General features: G+C 41.1%; 2 protein-coding genes, 1 long non-coding RNA gene and 2 other non-coding genes across 9 annotated transcripts in view; 3 read left to right on the plus strand and 2 right to left on the minus strand.

The window, feature by feature from the left end:
- Window positions 1-9290, minus strand: part of ACAA2 (acetyl-CoA acyltransferase 2) — a 35883-nt gene extending 26593 nt beyond the window's left edge. Inside the window, exon 1 of the mRNA XM_061400149.1 lies at window positions 8310-9290. Coding sequence (XP_061256133.1) covers window positions 8310-9069 — 760 coding nt within the window. The 5' untranslated portion in view covers window positions 9070-9290. The remainder of the gene's footprint in view (window positions 1-8309) is intronic.
- On the plus strand, window positions 9004-9146 carry LOC133237875 (small Cajal body-specific RNA 17). The gene has a single exon (XR_009733388.1). It is a non-coding gene; the product is annotated as a small Cajal body-specific RNA 17 (non-coding RNA).
- On the plus strand, window positions 9214-9296 carry LOC133237874 (small Cajal body-specific RNA 18). Its single transcript, XR_009733387.1, has one exon. It is a non-coding gene; the product is annotated as a small Cajal body-specific RNA 18 (non-coding RNA).
- Window positions 9297-9387: 91 nt separating this feature from the next.
- On the plus strand, window positions 9388-20189 carry LOC133237737 (uncharacterized). The gene is made up of 2 exons (XR_009733319.1): window positions 9388-16156; window positions 18353-20189. It is a non-coding gene; the product is annotated as an uncharacterized LOC133237737 (long non-coding RNA).
- Window positions 20190-21075: 886 nt separating this feature from the next.
- MYO5B (myosin VB) overlaps window positions 21076-22543 on the minus strand; it is a 335372-nt gene continuing 333904 nt past the window's right edge. For all 5 annotated transcript variants that reach the window (XM_061400147.1, XM_061400145.1, XM_061400148.1 and 2 more), the window contains one exon: window positions 21076-21435. In XM_061400147.1, the coding sequence (XP_061256131.1) occupies window positions 21283-21435 (153 nt within the window). In that variant the 3' untranslated portion in view covers window positions 21076-21282. The remainder of the gene's footprint in view (window positions 21436-22543) is intronic.

The following is a 22543-nucleotide window of genomic DNA, read 5'->3' on the forward strand; positions in this document are numbered from 1 at the left end:
CAATTTATATAGCTTCTAGAACATATGCTGCTTTGAATTTGTATTATATACGTCACTGCTTCTAGAGTCAGAGGATGACTCAGATTACAAACTTCAAATAACTGGAACTATTATCTGTTACTCTTAGAATAAAACAGGCAAAATAGATATGCTGTTATCATGGGTAGCCCCTCCAGTATCTGATGTCAGCTAACATGTAAAATTCCCCAGACCTAAATTCTCTTTTCTGAAGTACGTAAAAAGTATCCTTTCAATAATTCTTTAATTCTGGCTGTTTTCTTCTAAAGATACTCTCGTTCACTAATATCCCTATTTTAATGTGTGTCAGAGTATAACAAAGTTTCCTACATTTGACCTAACCACAAAGGATACAGAGGGATTATCTATACATCTATTAATACAAAGATTACAAATCTGCAGTATCACTATTGGTTCAATTGGTGTCCCCTGTACAGACAGATACAAACTGCCCCTTCTCAAGGCACTCTAGTGCCACCAAAGGAAAAAAAGTCATGTTTAACAAATCTACAGGGACTAGGATGTGAGTGGCACCCACTAGAGTAGCAAAATGCAAAAATGCAAAGCCTGCGTACTGGGGAACAACATCAGTTAACAGCTGCTTCATCACATTAACATTTATTAGGCACTATACATCTCATCACTTGTCATATAATATCTAATCTTCCCAAACAACTCTGCAAGGTAAATATTACAGTCAACATATCGGGGGTACTTACTGTATGACAGACTTCAGGCTTTATGCTTTACATAGGCTAAATTCTCTCAAAGACAATCTGAGCACACATTTTCACATCTTGCCAAGAAACTATGAGACTTTTTAACAATGGGTTTGTGCCCAGATACACAATTCTCCTTTATGTTAGGGATCTCTTTTGATAGAACAAACTAAACCTATGCTAAAAAATATTCCAGCTTTTTCTTTGGTTTCTACTTTGAGAAATTTACAGTCTAAAAGAATGTTAGAAGCAACAAACATAACTACAATTTAGAACAGATCTGATTGGTTCTTTAAAGATAAAGTATTCAGATATTTACAAAAGGCCATAAATATTACTTTAAAGTGAAAGTATCACTCAGTCATGTCCAACTCTTTGCGATCCCATGGACTGCAGCCCATCAGGCTCCTCTGTCCATGGAACTCTCTAGGCAAGAGTGTTTGCAATTTCTTTCTCCACGGGATCTTCCCAACCCAGGGATTGAACCCGTCTCTCACATTGAAGGCAGACTCTTTACCGACTGAGCCACCAGGGAAGCAAAATATTAGCTTAGTGCATTACAAATGTTTTCCTCTGATAGATGGGTTATTCTGTGGCACTGCACCTTCCCGTCTGCGTGCTCAGTTACTAAGTCATGTCCAACTCTTTGTGATCCCATAGACTGTAGCCAGCCAGGTTCCTCTCTCCATGGGGATTTCAGGTAAGAATACTGGAGTGGGATGCCATTTCCTCTTCCAGGGGCTGTTACAGACTTAGGGATCAAACCCTTGTTTCCTGCATTGGCAGGCGAGTTCTGTAGCACTGAGCCACCAGGGAAGCCCATGCCTTCCCATAAATGTCCTCTAATCCTCCTTGATTGACAGTCTCAGCCTTTTTTTCATATCAGTGTTTACTTTATTTCATTTTTCTTTCCCCTTTGCTTGTTTTCTTCCTAATTTTGGTACAGTCCTATCTCTGGTCATTGCCTAGTATGCTCCTATTTGGCCAACTCCAGTAGACACTGACGACAGAGAAGAATGGCTTCCTCAAGTGCCCAGAAAATGAACAAAAATAGGCAAGTGAAGCGTAGATATGGAAAAAGGGAATAGCACATGGTGAATGTTAAGTTGCTTATAGTTGTTAACTTGAAGGCCAGCATTCTACACTGAAGAGAATGGCTAGAATTAAAAAACTCAGTCTGGCTGGCTTGAAGAATAAGAAAACTGAGTTTGCAGCAATCACAGCTACAGGGAACTGAGGGGGGTTTGTGAAAGTAAAGGACCACAGTGGGGAGCCCAAATATCCAGCTGAATCCTTAATCATGTACCTGTGGGGCCAACTACATGCACCGCCGCTAAGGCGAAATGAATTGAAGTTAGCTTTGAGCTGCTGCCCTCTACAGGGCAGACAGAGTTTGCAGTTTGAAGTGAAGTGAAAGTCACTCATTATGTCCGATTTCTTGTGACCCTAGGGACTATACAATCCATGCCAGAATTCTCCAGGCCAGAATACTGGAGTGGGTAGCCTCTCGCTTCTCCAGGAGATCTTCCCAACTCAGGGTTCTAACCCAGGTCTCCGGCATTGCAGGTGGATTCTTTACCAGCTGAGTTACAAGGGAAGCCCAAGAATACTGGAGTGGGTAGCCTATCTCTTCTCCAGTGGATCTTCCTGACCCAGGAATCAAACCAGGGTCTTCTGCATTGCAGGCAGATTCTTTACCAACTGAGCTATGAGGAAAGCAGTTTGAGTTCAGCCAAATTAAATGTCTACAAAAATAAATAGTTAACAATAAATAAGTCAATACTTTTTGGAAAGTAGCAGAATTCAGTCTCTACCATGGTTCATCTGCACTGTCCACCACACAATCCAAAATTAATCCACATAGGAACAGGAAGATACAAACATATCTCCAAGGTATTACAGGTTTGGTTCCACACTACTGCAATAAAGCAAGTCACATGAACTTTTTGGTTTTCCAATGCATATAAAAGTTATATTTGTACTGCAGCCTATTAAGTGTGCAACAACATTATGTCTAAAAAATTTACATACTAACCATCATCTGAGCCTTCAGTAAGTTGTAATCTTTTTGCTGATGGAGGGTTTGAAACATTGTGAGAATCAAAATGTAATACATTTTGGGAGAAAATGTTGTAGGAAAAATGGCACAAATAACTTGCTTGACTGCAGGACTGCCACAAACCTTCAACTTGTAAAAAACAAACAAAAAAATCTGCAGTATCTGCAATTCACAAGCAAATGAGGTATGCCTGTGCAACTCATCCTGAAGATAAAAGACAATTAACAGAGATGGACCGCAACATGACCCAGATGTTACAATTTGCAGATAAGGATTTTAAAGCAGTAGTCTCTCATAACTATGTTCCAAAATATATAGAAAAATATGTTCATAATAAGGGCTCAGACAGCTCCACAAAGAAAAAGAAGATTAAAGGAAAAAACCAAAGTGAAAATTCTAAAACGGAAAAATACCTGAAATAAAACGTGTACTGAATGGGTGTAGTAGCAGAATGGAAGTGAACGGAGTAAGAGTCAGTGACTCTGAAATAGATAAACAGATATTATGTAATCTGAAGAACAGGGGGAAGAATATTGGGAAAAACAAAATAAAAACCAAAAACATGGGTAGAACCTCAAAGTCTACTGCAATTGACCTCAAAGTCAAAGGCAAGTCAATGGAAAAACCATAGTCTTTTCAGTAAGTGGTGCTGGAACAACTGAACATTCGCATGCAAACAACAACAAAGCAGACAGACCTTACACCTTTCATAAAGATTAGCTCAAACTGGATAGACTTACATATAAAATGCAAAAACTATAGAACTCCTAGAAGATACCAAAGGAGAAAACCTAGGGGACATTTGGTTTGGCTTGGTGATAACTTTTTTAGATACAACACCAAAAGCACAATCCAAGAAAGAAAAACTTGGACTTTATTAAAATTGAAAACTTCTACTCTTCAAAAGACACAATTAAAAGCACAAAAAGACAAGCCACAGACTGGGAGGGAATACCTGCAAAATACTTATCTGATAAAGGATATCAGATAAGTATTGTATGTGTATCTAAAATATACAAAGATATGTGTATCTAAAATATACAAAGAACTCTTCAAACTCAATAAGAAATTAATGACCCAGCTAAAAATGCATAAAAATGTGCTAATCAAAGATACTATACAAATGTCAAACAACCATATGAAAAAATGCTTGATATCGTGTTATTAGGCAACTGAAAATTAAAACAACTCTGAGATTCCATCTCCCAACTAAAATCCAAAATGCTGCCAACACCAAACATTGGTGATGATGGGGAGCAAAAGAAGTTCACTCGCTGATTCTGGGAATGCAAAATGGTACAGCCACTTTGGAAGAGAGTGTGGCAGTTTCTTCCAACCCTGAAACTAAACATATGCTACTCACATGATCCAGTAATCACACTCCTTTGTGTTTACCCCAATGAGTTGAAAACATGTCCACACAAAAACCTGCACACAAATGTCTATAGCAGCTTTACTCATAACTGCCAAAACTTAGAAGCAGACAAGATGTTCTTCAGTAGGTGAATGGATAAGCTGTGGTACATTCATACAATGGAATATTATTCAGCAATAAAAAGAAATGAGGTATCAAGTCATGAAAAGACATGAAAGAAACTTAAACTCATACTGCTGGTGAAACAAGCCAATCTGAAAAGACAACACACTATATGATTCCAACTATATAACACCTCGGAGAAGGTGATGGCACCCCACTCCGGTAACTCTTGCCTGGAAAACCCCATGGATGGAGGAGCCTGGTGGGCTGCAGTCCATAGGGTCGCGAAGAGTCGGACATGACTGTGCGACTTCACTTTCACTTTTCACTTTCATGCACTGGAGAAGGAAATGGCAACCCACTCCAGTGTTCTTGCCTGGAGAATCCCAGGGACAGGGGAACCTGGTGGGCTGCCGTCTATGGGGTCGCACAGAGTCAGACATGACTGAAGCGACTTAGCAGCAGCAGCAGCATATAACACCTAGAAATGGCAAAATTATGGAGACAGTAAAAAGACCAGCAGCTGTCAGGGGTTGGGGGTTGTAGGGAAGGAGAAATGAACAGGTAGAACACAGGGAAATTTTAGGGCAGAGAACTACTCTTTATGGTACTATAATGGTAGATATATGTCATTATACATCTATCAAAACCTACAGGACTACACAACACAACAAATGAAACTTAATGTAAACTATGACCTTTAGTTAAAAATAACGTACCAGTATTGGTTCATCAACTGTAACAAACATACCACATTAATGAAAGCTGTTAATAATAGGGGATAATGGAGTGGGATGAGTTAAGTGTATGGGAATGCTCTGTACTTTGTGTTCAACTTTTCTATAAAACTAAAAGATAAATGTACAGATTCAAGCTCAGTTAACCCCAAATTGAATACATGCAAAACACATGCACACACTCATCCTGGCACAGCACTGCCAAACTTCTCAAAATTAAAGAGAATGTGAAAATCTCAAAAACCAGAAAAAATGACATTACATACACAGAAATGATTTGAATGAACCCTGGCTTTTCAGAAACAATGAAGGCAAACTTCCTTTGCTTCTCCATAAATTTCCATTCATAGGTTTCTTCCTTGTACTTCATAATCTAAGAAAGCATTTTCATGTGGGAAGTTCTAATGGTAAAACATGAGAAACCTACAAAATAGTGTGTGTGTGTGTGTGTGTGTGTGTGTGTGTGTGTGAAAACAAAAACAAAAGCAAGAATTTCCCCTTTCCTTACATCACATCTGTTTCCTTGGTGCTCCCAGACTGTAAAGTTAGCAGGAGTAAGGCTAACACTGAACTAATACAATGATTTTGAATGGGGAAAATGCTATTAAGCATTTTAAAAAATTATTTAAAAAAAATCTGGTATGTGTGATTTTTTTTCCCCATTTCATAAACTGGATACCATGGCAATAATTATTAATATCTGATCTGATGTCAATTTTGTGTGCATGTTAAAAGGTCTAAAGCCTAACAATCATTAACCAGACTAACATCTATGTATTTTAAAAGACTTTGGAAATTCAGGGGCTAAAGATTTCTACTAAAGACAGTGAAAAGACAGATTAATCCAAGGCATAATGAGTCAGAAATGCCAAGAAAGGGCCCGGCAAGGTGGCAAATGTGACCGTAGAGGAAAAAATAACACTAGAAAATAAAGAGGAATTCTGCCTTCTTTTCTATTACATTGTTAGGAAAATATTTACTCATTTAATCACAACAACTGCTGACAGCCAACAAAGTTAGCAAGGACAACTGCTGCTTCTGTACCCGCTTCAGTTGCAGGATTAATTTGGCAGCCCACCAACATGCTTTGCAAGGCTGTACAAACACTCCCAGCAAAGCTAAGGTAACAGTAAGAGAATTACTATTGGGGGCAACCTTCCAACCAAGTCCTTGGATGGGTGCTAGTAAAAAACCTGGGTACTGGTTCTACTTGAAGATAGAAATCTGATTAATGACAATCTTTACCAAAGTCAATTTTGTTCCCACTTAAATGTGTCCTTTTCCTTACAAGAATTAGTCAAACTTTCTCTCTTACTCAATAGTCCTGCAAGCACTTAGTATGTTTCTTGAGAGACGAGTCCATCTGTATCCTGGTGGTAATGGTGGTTTTGTCGCTAAGTTGTGTCCAACTCTTACAATCCCATGGACCACAGCCCACCAGACTCCTAGGGCCATGGGATTTCCCAGGCAAGAATACCAGAGTGGGATGCCATCTCCTTCTCCAGGGGATCTTCCTGATCCAGGGATTGAACCCACACCTCCTGCATTGCAGGCGGTGTCTTTACTGCCGAGCCAGCAGGGAAGCCCTCTAACTAACCAATAACAACCAAAACACTAACTACCATTATAGATAAGCCAGTCCACCTTTCTGGACATCAGTGTCCTCAACTGTAAAACAGGGAAACGTATAAAAGTATGATCACTAACTTTAACATCATAGTGAATGGTGTCCCAAAGTGATAAACTTCATACTTCCTCCATGCAGGTGTTGATGCACATTCTTTCCTTACATAGTTTTCATCAAATTTTCAAAGGAGTTTGTATTAAAAGTGGTAAGAATCACTGATAAAACAGTAAACAGAGAAATCAATAAAATCATGATTTCCTTTTAAGGAAGACAGCTCATGACAATGCAGCTGTTAAATAATTTGGGTCTCCTGAATACGCCATCAAAAATAAAAATAAGCATGCTACTGTATGAAATTCAGTTGGAAAGAGCACTAACAAATCTTTTTGCCTCAGAATATCTATTTTCCACCGGAACTGTTCACATGTCATTTTGGCTTGTCAGAGCTTCAGATCCCCCTAACCAACTGTCTACCTGGTATCTGCACTTGAGCACCTCAATATTCTCTTCCAAGTCTATCCCTTCTCCCATTTTCCTCACTCCCTAAGAAGTATCATGAACTCAGTTCTTCAAACCTGAAGTCATTCTTGGCATTTCCTTCTCATAGACCTGCCACTCCAACCGATCACCAAGTTGTGTCAAATCCACCTCCAAATCTATCTCAAACCATCCCTCCCCCCTTTCCCCAATCCCACTGCCCCCGACTCGAATCAAAACCATCATTTGATGTTGCCTAGATCTCTGCCATAAGACTCTTAAGTGGTCTTAAACTCTCCTTGCTACACAGGCAGATTCACAGTCCTGAGGAAATGGGGACAGACTGGAAACTAGACCGCATTATTCTTCTAGGTAGCAGGCTGCTTTCTTTAGAATCCAGAATCAAACCAGCACAGAATCAAACCTTTACAGAGCCCTTGGGGCCCTGGACCACCAGAACCTCGCTTCTTAGATCCTACCAAGTGTTTTCTTTCCCAAGGCCTTGATATATGAGTCTCATCTGAAGGTTCTTTAAAGGACACATAAAGACAAGTTGTCATAGTCTTGAAAATTCCACTGACTGCGACCATTTGCTATGAAAAGGGAATTTACATACTTAAAAAAAAAAAAAAAGTAACGGCAGAATTTACGTACTCCGGGACGGCACTTTTCAGGAGTCAGAAAGAAGAGAAGGGAACGGGCTTAAGCAGGTTCTCCAACAGAACGCCATCAAGCATTGGGGCTGGGGAGACGGGGCGGGTGCAGGTTATTCGGGCAGAGGTTCCTCAACGACGCCAAGAGAATCTTCATTCCTTCCAAGCCTTGCCCACCCTGTGATCAGGTCCGAGGGCCGCCAGCTCGTCTGAAAGGCACCCCTCCGCCTGAGGTCGCCTCGCGCTTAGGGGACCCCGCCCTGGTCTTGCCAACAGCTGACCTCGAACTAGGAGGGTCACTACCGCGCGGAGAAGGGAAAGGACCTTCGAGGTCAGGAGCAAGCAAAACCGTGGTGGGCAATGCCTTTCGCCTCGCACGTATGGTTTCTCCTAAACTCAAACAATGCTTCCGGATTGGTTTTTTGTTTTTTTTTTTAATCAAGTCCGCTTTTACAACCAAAGAGACCCCGACTCCCCGCCGACACCCGACGTCCTTCCCCCGCCCCCCGAAGGGGCGCGAGAGGCGGGGCCGCGGCGCTCACCTCGGAGCAGGGCCATGGCGGCGGGCAGGCGAGCGGCAGCGTTCGGGTCCTCGGCAGCGACGCCGCGGTCCCGCTTGCCACGCCCGACTTTAAGTGCTCGGGGCGGTGCCAGCGAGGCTACGCCCCTGCCCTTTCCCCTACTTTGGAGGGCCTGTCCGAGCGCTCCCTTCTGGGCCCCGCGTCGCCCCTCTGGGGCCACACCGGGTGGGAACCAATGGTGCCAAAAACCTTGAAAGGAGACAGGCTTCCCCACTGGAAAACGTTCCTCGTGAGCGGATTCTTTCCCCCATCTCACTGTTTTTAGAGATTCCCTCTGTTTTGACTCTCCCCTGCCCAACCTAGCCTTTGGAGCCCCTCCCCGCGCCAAGGTAATTAGCGGTTCCCCTCCTCCGCACTCCCGGATTCTCTTCAACGTGTGACTCGGGGGCCAAAGGTGTGACTGGGCTGCCAAAAGGGCGGAAAGGGTTTGAGGAAGGTCTGGGGCGGCCGAGCCCGGCCGGAAGTCGGGTGGGCACGGAATACGCAGCGGGAGGGGATTGGCTGAGCCGCGCTGGCAGGCGGGTTGGGCGGCTGCGCAGAGCAGCCCATGGGGAGGCCGAGGCGGCTGGACCCGCCCGGGAGGCCCGGGCGCGAGAAGCGGGGCAGGGAGGTTAGCAGGTGTGGGGTGTAGCGAGTGGCGTAGGGGACAGGGTCGCCCCCGGGTCCACGATGCAGCCCCCGGATGAGGCCGCAGTATTTTCCTTATATGATCGGGCCCCATGGCTGACGGCGCCGCTGGCCCGGAGCCTGAGAGGATTATGAAAACATGTCAGGCGAAATGGGGCCAGGGACCCGGGGGCTGGGAGGTTAGGGGGAGGCAGTTAGGCTAAGATTTGGGTAACGTTAGGGTGGTCCCTGCAAGCCCTGGTCGATGATGACGTGACCACTGCGCAATCTGAGTTCTGGGAACTAGGTGATGGAGCGTGTTCTGAGAACGGACTGAGACCGGGCGAGCAGCGGGCGAGCAGGGGGCGACGCGGGCGGCAGACCCCCAACGCCAGGGCTCGGGGGCGGGCCACGCTGCCTCGGGCTTAGTTCGGTGGTTGGGAAGCTGTGGTGGGAGGCTCTGAGGTGTTCTGTGAGCTGTCTGGGAACCCCCACCCCAAATCCTGGTGTTCAAACGCGTTCGTGGTCCTCTCATTTTTTTTTTGTTTTGTTTTGTTTTTTGTTTTTTTAACCCAACGTTTTTATTAAGAAAACTTCGAAACTTACAGGAAAGTGCAGAGACTTCTACGTGAACTACCCGTATTTTCATCACCCGTATTCTACAAGTATTAACACTTTGCCATGTTTGCTGTATCACGTCTTTCCTTTTTTTTTTTTTTTCTTTGTCAGCCTTAGTACACTTCAGGAGTACTTTGGCTCACGTTAAAGGTGAGTATATGTTTACACTCCTTTTATGGCAGAATTACCATATGGTCAAACGTATGAATCTTCAAGTTGGATGAGTTTCACAAGTTCTTATACTGTTGTAATCCAAACTACTCTCAGCTTTCAAAATGTAATTAGAATATGTCCAGCATTACAGAAAATCCCTTCATTTCTCTTTTGTGCTCCCTTTGTTCCCCTTTCTTCACCATCTGTTCTTTGACCCTCTGGTTTATTCTTTTTTTCTGTTGCTTTGATTTAAACAAATCCAGGAAATTGACAATTGTTAATTCAATATGCAGATTCCAAGGCTGCTAACTTTAAATTCGCTTTAAAAACTTTAGATAATATGTATATTGGTTTTTCACAGCAGGTGTATATAGTCAGTGGCATTTGGACTTCGAATAGATCAAAGCCTCTCACATACCTGATGATATTTTTTTCATCTCCATATTCTGGATGATGAATGATAGTAAAATAAAAGCTCCCATCTTTGGGATTCAGTTCAGTTCAATTCAGTTCAGTCGCTCAGTTGTGTCTGACTCTTTGCGACCCCATGAATTGAAGCACGCCAGGCCTCCCTGTCCATCACCAACTCCCAGACTCATGTCCATCGAGTTGGTGATGCCATCCAGCCATCTCATCCTCTGTCGTCCCCTTCTCCTCCTGCTCCCAATCTCTCCCAGCATCAGAGTCTTTTCCAATGAGTCAACTCTTCGCATGAGGTGGCCAAAGTACTGGAGTTTCAGCTTTCGCATCATTCCTTCCAAAGAAATTCCAGGGCTGATCTCCTTCAGAATGGACTGGTTGGATCTCCTTGCAGTCCAAGGGACCCTCAAGAGTCTTCTCCAACACCACACTTCAAAAGCATCAATTCTTCGGTGCTCAGCTTTCTTCACAGTCCAACTTTCACATCCATACATGACCACTGGAAAAACCATAGCCTTGACTAGACGGACCTTTGTTGGCAAAGTAATGTCCGTGCTTTTGAATATGCTATCTAGGTTGGTCATAACTTTCCTTCCAAGGAGTAAGCGTCTTTTAATTTCATGGCTGCAGTCACCATCTGCAGTGATTTTGGAGCCCAAAAAATATAAAATCTGTACACTGTTTCCACTGTTTCCCCATCTATTTGCCATGCAGTGATGGGACCAGATGCCATGATCTTCGTTTTCTGAATGTTGAGCTTTAAGCCAACTTTTTCACTCTCCACTTTCACTTTCATCAAAAGGCTTTTTAGTTCCTCTTCACTTTCTGCCATAAGGGTGGTGTCATCTGCATATCCGAGGTTATTGATATTTCTCCCGGCAATCTTGATTGTGCTTCTTCCAGTCCAGCGTTTCTCATGATGTACTCTGCATATAAGTTAAATAAGCAGGGTGACAATATACAGCCTTGACGTACTCCTTTTCCTATTTGGAACCAGTCTGTTGTTCCATGTCCAGTGCTAACTGTTGCTTCCTGAGCTGCATATGGGTTTCTCAAGATTACTGTTATGTAAAACAGAATAACATACAATTCATACAACATCAGACAAACCCAAATTAAGGGACATTTTGCAACCCCATAAAATAGGTAGGAGTTATTCCTTATTTTATAAATGAGGAAGCTTAGACCCAGAGAAACCAAGTAATTTGCCAAAGCCTCAAATCTAGAAAATTGCTGAATTTGAAGTTTGAACTCTTGATTCTCAGAAGCCCAAGCCTGTGTTCTTTGTCCAGGGCTTATGGCATTTGGAACATAGAAGTGGGGGGTAGGAAAAGAGTTAGCTAAGGCATATGTTATAGAAAACAGGAAAGGAGGTGAATGCTAAATTAATCTTCCTTGGTGGAAGAAATAAAGTAGTTGAAACCTTGGTAAAAGTAACATATTTGTATTTGGTGACTTGAGTTAGAAGATTTATTTGCTTTTTTTGGCAGAGAAAGGTGGGTGGAGAAGTGAGGCAATGGGTCATAACTAGATGCTCGCCTTTATCAACTATGGCGCCTACAGAAAGTGATTCAAAGGACCATTTTCTTAATTCTTCCAAGGATAGTACAGAGCTGATACCATTCTAGATGCATATATATAATGAATACCTTAAAGCATTAGAACTTGATTTATGTTTGCCAGCTAGTTACTCATAATAAAATAGAAATCAAATGGAATTCATTAGGTGAGCCAAAACCAACATGCTTATCATAAGTTGGCACTCTGAACTTCAGCCAGTCAAATATGTTTTGTAATACAAAAAAAAAAACAGAAAACATGTGCAGTTAATTGTGTTAAGTGTGAGATACAACAGTGGAGGAAATAAACAGATCTTGAAAAGTTATGTGTTTTTCCATTAAAACTTTCTACTAGTCCAAATGCAAAATAAATTCTTGTTCTCTAGAACTATTGATAAAGGTATTAGTGTTCTTCAATAAGAGAAAAAGGCAGGTTCTATTCAGTCTGGCGCTCTTATATTTATTGAGAAAAGTTAAAATGCCATCATGAGTATCACACTTTCCCACTTAATATCTTAAAGATTGCTTGCAGCAAGTCTTTCCAAATAGAAATTTCTAAGTTTTCTGTAATTAAACATGTCATGAAAATGGGTGTATTTGAAAACCATTGAGTACAAAGGTTTACATATATAAAAACATGAAAATCTATGTAAAGATATTTACACAATCTTAGAGTATCATGTGGAGAAGGCAATGGCACCCTACTCCAGTACTCTTGCTTGGTAAATCCCATGGATGGAGGAGCCTGGTGGGCTGCAGGCCATGGGGTTGAGAAGGGTCAGACATGACTGAGCAACTTCACTTTTCACTTTCATGCATTGGAGAAGGAAATGGCAACCCACTCTAGTGTTCTTGCCTGGAGAATCCCAGGGACAGGGGAGCCTGGTAGCCTGCCATCTATAGGGTCGCACAGAGTTGGACACGACTGAAGCGACTTAGCAGTAGCAGCAGCAGCAGCAGAGTATCATGAAGAGGAAAAGTTATCCATACACTAGAGAAATCTTGTGGGTACTACCTTGACCAAATGACGAAGCTTAATGTTGCCATTAATGGGACAAACTGACATCATGTACTGAGATGCACTGAGAAGGACACAAACTCACGTAGGATTTCTCCAAAAAAACATCTGACAAATCTGATCGTAAGGAAACGATCATACAAATCCAATTGAGGGACATTTTGCTAAATAACTGACTTGAACTCTTAAAATGTCAGTGTTGTGAAAAACAAAAAAGGCCAGGAATGGTACTAGATGAACAGGAGTTGAGATGTGACAATTAAGTGTAATGTGGGGTCTTTTTGGAAACCGGATTCAAAACAACACTAAAGAACAGAATTGGGACAGTTGGGGAGGAATGGTCTGTGAATTTCATGAGGTGGTATTGACTTTACTTTTCCTGATTATATTAATTATACTGTAGATAGGGCAGAGATTGTCCTTTGTTCTAAGGAGATGCACACCGAAATATTAAGGTGAAGAGTCATGGTGCCAAAACTAATTACCAATTGACTGGAGGAAAAAAAAAAAAACCTGCATACAGATACACTGGCGAAGACAGCAAACACGGTGAAATGTTACTAATTAGGGAACATAAAAGTAGACTACATGGTTGTTCATTGTTCTATTTTTACAATTCTTCTATAGCTGTTTAACTTTCAAAATAAAAATTGAGAGGAAAAGTATCTTTCAAGGAAGCTGAAAAATTACCTGAAATTCCATTTAGTTCTTTTCATTTTTAACCATATCTATATCTATCTATATAGAAGTGAAGTCACTCAGTCGTGTCTGACTCTTTGCAACCCCATGGACTGTAGCCTACCAGGCTCCTCTGTCCATGGGATTTTCCAGGCAATAGCCCTGGAGTGGATTGCCATTTCCTTCTCCAGGGGATCTTCCCAACCCAGGGATCAAACCCGGGTCTCCCACATTGTAGACAGACGCCTTACTGTCTGAGCCACTGGGCCATATAGTACAATACTAAATATCTATATCAAAATTAGGTATTTTATAATTTTAAAAATCTAGATATGTGATGTAAAGTTACTGTTGTAAGACATTTAGCTTTATATTTTTAGAAATAGCCTATTATCATGTCTTTCTGTAATTATTTTTTTGTAAAGAAAAAGAGTAGCATTAGTGTAAAACGAAATCAGTGAATCAATTATAAATCTTGAATTTGCATGTTAAGATTTCATTAGGATTTCAGAAATAACTGGCCTCAGCTCTGTCTTCTACATTACGTGGATAATTTTGCTGTACTTAAACTTCCTGCTGCTGCTGCTGCTAAGTCGTTTCAGTCGTGTCCGACTGTGCGACCCCATGGACTGCAGCCTACCAGGTTCCTCCGTCCATGGGATTTTCCTATAATACCCCAAATTGATGGTAGTTTTGAACAGCACTGCTTTTAGAAGTTTCATTAGCAGAGACTGGGAAAGCTGGTACAGTTGGTAGGAGCTGGGACTGTGTTAACAGATGAGTACAGTGACCCCTCAGTATCTTAGGGGATTGGTTCTAGACGGACACCTAAATCAAGTCCTTTACATAAAGTAGTATTTGCATATATGCGTATAACCTATGCACATTCTCCCATATACATACATTAAGAAGTCTCTGGATTAGCTATAGTACCTAATACAAAGTAAATTCTATGTAAATAGTTGCTGGTGCATGAAAAATTCAAGTCTTACTTTGTGGAACTTTCTGGCAAAAAAATTTTTAGATTGAGGTTGAATGAGTCCATGGATTCAGAACTGAAGGGTATGGAGGGCCTTGAATTTGAATGAATGAGACAGCTGCGTTTACTAATCTTGAGAAGCTGGGAAGGTCATGTATGTGCTCATTGTTAGTCTAACTGCTTTTGGTGATAACTTCAAATTTTGTTAAGAGACAGCTATGGGGAGGAGAGGGTGAACTGTATGGAGAGAGTAACATGGAAACTTACATTACCATATGTAAAATAGATAGCCAATGGGAATTTGCTGTATGTCTCAGGGGGCCCAAACAGGGGCTCTGTCTTATCAACCTAGAGGGGTGGGATGGGGAGGGAGATGGGAGGCAGGCTGTAGAGGGAGGGGACATATGTATACCTATGGCTGATTCATGTTGAGGTTTGACAGAAAACAACAAAATTCTGTAAAGCAATTATCCTTCAATTAAAAAATAAATTTTTTTAAAAAGAGGCAGTTATAACCTTGGATGTGGTTTTGTCCTTATAACAGATACCTACCCTACTGAAAGTTTAAGTTGCTAAACAAGTACATCAGAAATAAATATAGACAGAGAATAATACAGACACTGATTTGCCGAATTTAAGTTTACCCCAGGTCTAGATGTGTTCCAGATAGCTTAAGATACTATCACAAACTTAAGTGAAGGATATATATCCAGCTGGTCCTTGAACAGCATGTGTTTGAACTGCACGGGTTGATTTGCAGATTTGTTTCAATAGTAAATACTACTGTATTACACGAGCAGAGATTGGTTGGAACCTCGGATATGGAGGAACTCAGTATGTGTAGAGCTGTCTATGAATTACATTCAGAGGATGTAATTTGACTGCATGGAGGGTGGGCTCTCCTACCCCTTACTCTTTGTTCCTCTACCTGTTTGAAAGTTACTTGCAGTTTCTGTAGCCTTACCAAGCCTTAGAAGTTCATTTGGTAATACAGATATACTTCATTATACTCTCTTCACTTTATTGTTTTTTTGTTGTTGTTGTTGTTTCATTTTCTTTTTTAAATTGAGTTTGTGGCAACTCTGCTTGGAGCAAGTCTGCTGGTGCCATTTTTTCCAACAGCATTTGCTCACTTTTTGTCTCTGCATCACATTTTAGTAATTCTTTTAATATTTCAAGCTTTTTCAAGATTATCATGTTATGGTGATCTGTGATCAGTGATCTTTGCACACTTCAGTATAGTGGAAAAATAACTTATATGTACTATGAAACCAAAAAATTTGGGTTACTTGTGATATTCATTTTATTGCAATGGTCTTGAACTGAACAACCAACATTTCCAAGGTATACCTGTATAAACTTAATTAAATCTAGGTTCATAGGTTTAACTGAGCAGGACCCTATGGGGCCTCCCCTGGATAGACCCCACCCACCATGTCCTTCACCTACCACTTGTTGGTAAAAAATAAAAAAACTTTAGCGTCCTTGGCCCTCCCTGAGTTTCAAAGAGCAAATTTAATCACAGAAGTGAGAAAATGCAGAAATATAGGAAAACAGTTAAGAGAAAGTAATAATGGTTTAGCCATAAAAAAGTCAAGGACCTTTAGTTCCTTCTTAAGTGCTGTAAGTAATATTCTGAGCCATATCCTTGAGCTGTTTTGCAGATACTGAAACCCCCACCTGGTGAAAGACGTCAACTGCCTGTTGACCACAAGCAGGAGACCCCAGACTGGTTGGAATCAGAAAGTTGGTGATGTTGACTCCCCACCAACATCAGGTGATGTCAGAAAAATGTTTTGGAGCTGATCAGGCACTCGGCAACCCTGTGCCTCACTCTGTCTTTAAAAACATTTCCCTGAAGTTCACCCAGAGTCAGGTCTTTTGAACATTAGCTGCCCATACTCCTTCTTGGCCCTGTGTTACACAGCCCTTTCCTTCACCACCACCTGGTGTTGGCAGGTTGGTTTTACTGTGTGCAGGCCAGCAGACCCAAGTTTGGTTCCCCCAAAACCGTAGTGAGATTGTTTTTAATCTGTAGACCAACTTGGGGACAATTGACATTTCTGTAGTATGGAGTTTTCTTACCTGAAATCTTTTCCAGTATTTTAATGTCATTGTTAATGGTTTTTCACTTCTGTAAGTTACTCCATACAGATCTTATATTGTACCCACTGATTTGTAATGACATCTTTGCCATATACAAAGCTATACATATGAGTCTATCTCTGAGCTCTCTGTTTTATTCCATTGATCCACTGCACCCAAACTGCCTTGTTTAAACTAACTCAGTCTTATTTTATAGGGAGTTTCCTTCTACCTGCAACTTGCAGGCTGCAGCTTGCCAACCTCTGGTTTCAATGATCACGATGCATGTTTGAAATATAGACCCCTGAATAAAATTTCTTAAGAAAGCATTAAAAATAAACTTTTCAGCCAATGTGCAATTAGTTTTAAATTTCATTTAAATTTGTCATACCACCTTATTCAATAGTATTTATTTCCACAGATTTTTATCCACAGCTGAATATTACAGTGACTAATACAAGCAATTTTTATAAACAAAGGTGTAGTTTACAGATTTGTTCAAAATGGAAAAATATTTTTATTAGTCATATTTCTTCTCCACTGTTAGATTCACCTCTCAATATGATGTGAACGCCTCAGTAAAACAGTCCTTTAAGCATCAGTTGGTGACAAAATGTTATATTCAAATCTGGATTATTCTGACACTATATCACTTTAGAAAGCAGTTTAAACTCATTTTTGATTGACCCTCTTTATTATAATTGGAAATTTTGGGGGGAAAAACAATCTTTAGTATCTAATGACCTATATAATAAGAAAAAAAGGCCTACGTTTTATTGGCATTGGCATCAACCTCTAATTTTCTATACGCTAATTCTCTATGGCACCAGTGTGTACAAAGAGTGAATTATGGCTGTTTGGCTCGTGCAGCAAATGAGAAACTGCGAGAAACATTCTATGAGGAAAAACTAGTGTCCTGCCCCATGCTGTCACACTTTAGTAACTGTTTAGTCATTTGGCATCACACAAGTGTTTCAGCTTACGAATCCCTTGCTTCCTTAGAATTAGGTCAAATGTATGAAAGCAATTAAACTTACTATATGTTAAAGAAATGGATTTTAATTTATTGGTTACTGTTTTCGTAATGGGTTAAATGAGGCTGTTAAGTATTTGATGAATTGATAGTAACGGTGTTAATTTTTTCTAAGTTTTCCAAGTTTTTAGTTTTGTCTCTTTTGTTTTTACAAAAACTTTAAAATGTAGCATCGGAAAATCAAAGAAAAAACTCTTGTTGACATGCTTCATAAAAAGGAGGATAAACCCTATTTTCCTTTGGGTCTGACCTGGTTGCTGGGTACCGTTAAGTCTAACAGTGGCTGTGACGGCTCGTGGAGAATACATGTGGGTGATATGTTTGTCAGCTTCAGCAACAATTATTAATATGCACACAACACACATTACTCTTAGGAAACTGATAGATCCAGTTAATACTTAAAACATGAATTGTTTGACATATAAATATTTGATTCTTAAGTAATCTTTAAAATGCTTTTCATGTTTCAAAAGACAGAACAAAAACACCACCAGAAAGTTATGTTGAACATGAAATTCTTTCCACAGCAACACTTATTTCAGACAGTTGATGTCAGTTATCTTAGTAACTGCTGAAGGCACGTAGTGAGAAAAGTGTCAACTAAATTTTAAATACTAAAATACAAAGACATATCTGGCATAGAATTCAAACCTTTATGTTGGATTATTTAAATTAAAAGTCATTGATTTCAAGAAGTTGGAAAATATGTTGAACTGACTTAAGAAAAATGCTAACTAAAGATGATGCTTCTTCCAGTCTGTTATGTTAAATAGGGCAGACCTAAACATTAAGTAAGCAATTAATGTATTCTTTTACTGTGTCTGTAAAAATACTGCTTTTTTTTTTTTTTCCTAGTTGCTCAGTTGTGTCTGACTCTTTGTGACCTTATGGACTGTAGCTCGCCAGGTTCCTCTGTCCATGGGATTTTTCGGGCAAGAATACTGGAGTGGGTTGCTGTTTCCTCCTCCAGGGGATCTTCCCAACCCACGGATCAAACCCACATCTCCTGTGTCTCCTGCACTGCAGGCAGATTCTTCACCTACTGAGTCATTAAATATATACAAACTGCAGCTCCAGTGAAATATCTTTACCTTTGGAAGAGAACTCAATCTACCGTTTCTTAGGCTTAGTAGGGAAGTGGTCATAAGTTCCCCCACCCCATTTATTCCACTGGCCAAGGTTTTATTCCGTGGGTGCTTGGCACCCAATGACTAGCCACTGATAGGTCTGTCATATCACTGGCAGTGGCAGCAAAGGTAGTGACCCAGAGGGATGGAGAGATGCGAGCATAAGCACTTAAGGGCCTCCCTGGCGGCTCACATGGTAAAGAATCTGCCTGCCCTGCAGGAAAGAAAGAAACGGAAAGTCACTCAGTCCTGTCCAACTCTTTGCGACCCCATGGACTGTAGCCTGCTAGGCTCCTCTCTCCATGGAATTCTCCAGGCCATAATACTGGGGTGGTTAGCTGTTCCCTTCTCCAGGATATCAAGCCCAGGTCTTCCTCATTGCAGGCGGATTCTTTACCATCTGAGCCACCAGGGAAGCCCAAGGATACTGGAGTGGGTAGCCTATCCCTTTCTCCAGGGGATCTTCCTGACCCAGGAATCAAACCAGGGTCTCCTGCATTGCTGCAGATTCTTTACCAGCTGAGCTAAGACCTGGCTTTGGTCCCTGGGTCAGGAAGATCCCCTGGAGAAGGGAACGGCTACCCACTCCAATATTCTTGCCTGGAGAATTCCATGGACAGAGGAACCTAGAGGGCTATATAGTCCATGGGGTCACAAAGAGTCAGACGTGACTGAGCAACTAATACAACACATTCAAGGACAGGGAAGCTGTTGCTTTTAAGGAATCACTGCTTTTCAAATTCCTTACCACTCTAATGAGGCATTTCATTTTCTCTAGAAGGTTAAGAATAGGCCCTACATGAAACTAAGTTTTAAGCTAAAATGCAGTAAAAAGCAAATTATACATAATAAACAACTTTAAAAAGAGGTAGCCATAGACCCAGTTGGTTTAGACTGGTCTTCCAAATGTAGTCACCATGTGGGCTGAAGAGTGTGGGTCCGGGTTGTCGTATCGTGTGACTTTATCTGGGGGGGAGGGGAAGGCACAACTCTGTGTGGACACCCGAGAGGAGGCTGATGTTCAGTGTGGGGGTCATGTTGACGACACGGGTTGGGACCTGCTGGGCAGTGGTCTTCGTCCGGGTGTGGTGCCTCTTCCGCCCATGGGGTGAGGAGAATTACAAGGAAGCCAAGCTGTGAGGGCTCCGCACACAGGACTCTTTAGTGCTCGGAGTGTGTTGTATTTCTAAGAGCCTTTTAAGTTGAAAGGCTGAGTAAAAAGGTGGTGGGGTGTGTGGGTTCTACTTGTACTTTGTGGAGAAATTTTATCTTCTTGATGCAGCACAGAGGCTCTTCTACGACTTGCAAACACCATCTGTTCCTGTGGAAGGAGCGTAGTTATCTACCAGAAATACGAAAAAGTAGTAAAAAGTTAGGATTTTCTAACTGAATGTCTGCTGTTGAAGAAACCAGCAGTAAACACATAAAATCTGTTGTAATATTATCATTGAATACTCTTTTTTTAAATCCTTATTTTAAAGCAGAGATATTTACAATTTTTTGTAGTAATTTTGAAAAATGTTGAAAATAACCTGAAAAGGGTAAGTTGACATAAGCTATTCTCTCTCTTAAAAAAAAAAACCACATACACATACACACACAAGCACCCAAAACTTTTGGATAATAATTTAATAATACCTGAACTGATTTTTTAAAAAGGCTTTTCAATTTGTCAAATTGTCAAGATGAAGTTTGCTTTCCTTACTAGGAGCATTACATAATACGTAATTATACCTCTCATTGGAGGTATAATGGCATTAAGGGATTAAATGCTTTTATACTGACTTGTTTGATTTTTAATCTAATAAAATAAGACTTGTTACTATTTTCTAACATTTAGATTATATTGATTTTTTTTGAAAGTTTTGTTGACTCAGGAAGTGCACTGGACTAGCATTGGAAATAATAGTATCTATTTGCTTACATTTTATGTTTGGAACTGTAGCATTTTTAGCACAATTACTCCATAAATTCATGACCACACAAATAGGTCTGAGTATATTAGGGACCAAGTCTTCTAATTTTACTTCAGAAACCAATAATCAAACTGTTTAGTCTGGAGGTCAATTACACCATTGTCTGCATCACTAGGCATTAAAATTATCTTCAGGAAACTTCACAAGGCCCAGGTCTATATGTTTGTCCTCAAAACATCTCCTCATAAACCCATCCACACCTGTAGTGTGCTGATGTGGGGAAATGTCACTTGCTATTTGACAGTATCATGCTTAACAATACCATGATTTGTTAAAAGCCCTCTGAAGGCAGTTTATGTGACTTACATTATTTTTAATGTCATCTTACTTTGGAAATTCTCATTATGTCCAAAGATCAAAACTAGGCAGTTTCTATTGTATAGACTGGCACCTTTTATATGGCCATGGGGACTGCTTGGTGGCTATGGATTATGATATGAATTTGTTTAGACCGAAATCATACTTTAAAAAAATCTTCCATATTTCAAGTGTTTTTATTCTGAGCAGTAGGTACAAAATATAATGGCAGATGTGTCTTATTCTGTATAGTTCACTCTGCACAGGCTCTCAAACTTTGATCTGATCTCCTTTTACAGATTTTAACAGATTCTTAAATTCACTTCACTGTCCTATGTACTTCCTTCGTGCTCTCACTGGCAATCGAGCTCTGGCATGTGCATTTTCAGACTTCGTTGAGGAACTCCAGATTGAGACATGCTGGGATGTGGATTGAGTCCATGGTCAGAGAAGATGGATTAAACGGGAACAAAACAGGAAACATGTGCTTGAAGTCTAATAGCAGCTGCTGAGGGTCATTCCGATCTTGCAGTTGTGCCTGCGGGGAAGGATAAGACCATGTAAAACACTGCCTATGTCTAAAAAGAGCCAGTTTTGGTGAATTCACAAAAACAAATCACAAGAATATTCCTGTTACAATAACTAGGCAGGACTTCAGGAGAATGTGGTCTCCCTCTCCCTGAGGTATTTGGAGGGAGAGAGGCTTTGGTTTAGGCCTGTTTGGAGATCAGATGACATCAGTTTCTCCAGTTCTAGCATTCTTTTAAAATTTTTCCATCTAAGGGAGAATAGAAAAATACATTTCAGCTGCAAATCACGTGGAGAGGCGGTATGGTGAAAGGGCTGAGGACATGGGCTCTGGAGGCAGTTAACCTGAGCTCTAATCCTGGCACCACCTTGCGCGAGCTCCTGAACCTTCCTCTGCCTCAGTTTCCTCATCTCTAAAAAGGAAAAGGGAGAGTGATATTGCACAAAATGACAGAACAGGAACCTCCAGGGGTCAGTCCCTCCACTGAAGCTACCACTGAGCTAGAAAAAGAGAGACTGGCATCAACTGTCTTATAACTCTGGAACCTGGCTGGATGCTTAAAACAACCAGGAAAGTGCCTGATAAAGGAGAGCCTGGAGATCTTTGCTGAGAGAGCAATGTGCATTGGCTGCCATCCCCCATTCTCCAAACACACTGCAGTTGCAGGGACAGCAACCCCCAGTCCTGGAGCAAATGGCTGGTGCCCGGGCAGGCAGGGAGACCTTGCCTTCCGAAGCTCTGGGGCTGTGCACTCTGGTTGGTCTGGTAGTTCCCTGAAGGACTGGCACAGATGTCTGCCTTGCTTTTGGTTCTCTTGGGATACAGTGGCTTCCTTTATGACATCAGTTGGAAGATATAAAGGGGACAGAGCCCCTCCCCTCTCACCCTCTATTTGGAGCTAGATATTTTAGGGAAAGTATAATAACTAAAATGGAATTGTTCATTTTACTAAAGGGGTCTAACGGAAGACTTGAATAGGCAGAAGAAATGACCAGTAAACTTGAAAACAGAGCAGATGGAATTTTCCAGTTTGAGGAGGGGAGAGAAAACAGAATGAATAAAAGTGGACAGAGACTGAGGGACCTGTGGGACACCACAAAGTGGACCACAATATACA

Source organism: Bos javanicus, chromosome 24 (assembly GCF_032452875.1).
Source record: "Bos javanicus breed banteng chromosome 24, ARS-OSU_banteng_1.0, whole genome shotgun sequence".
Lineage (NCBI taxonomy): Eukaryota > Metazoa > Chordata > Mammalia > Artiodactyla > Bovidae > Bos > Bos javanicus.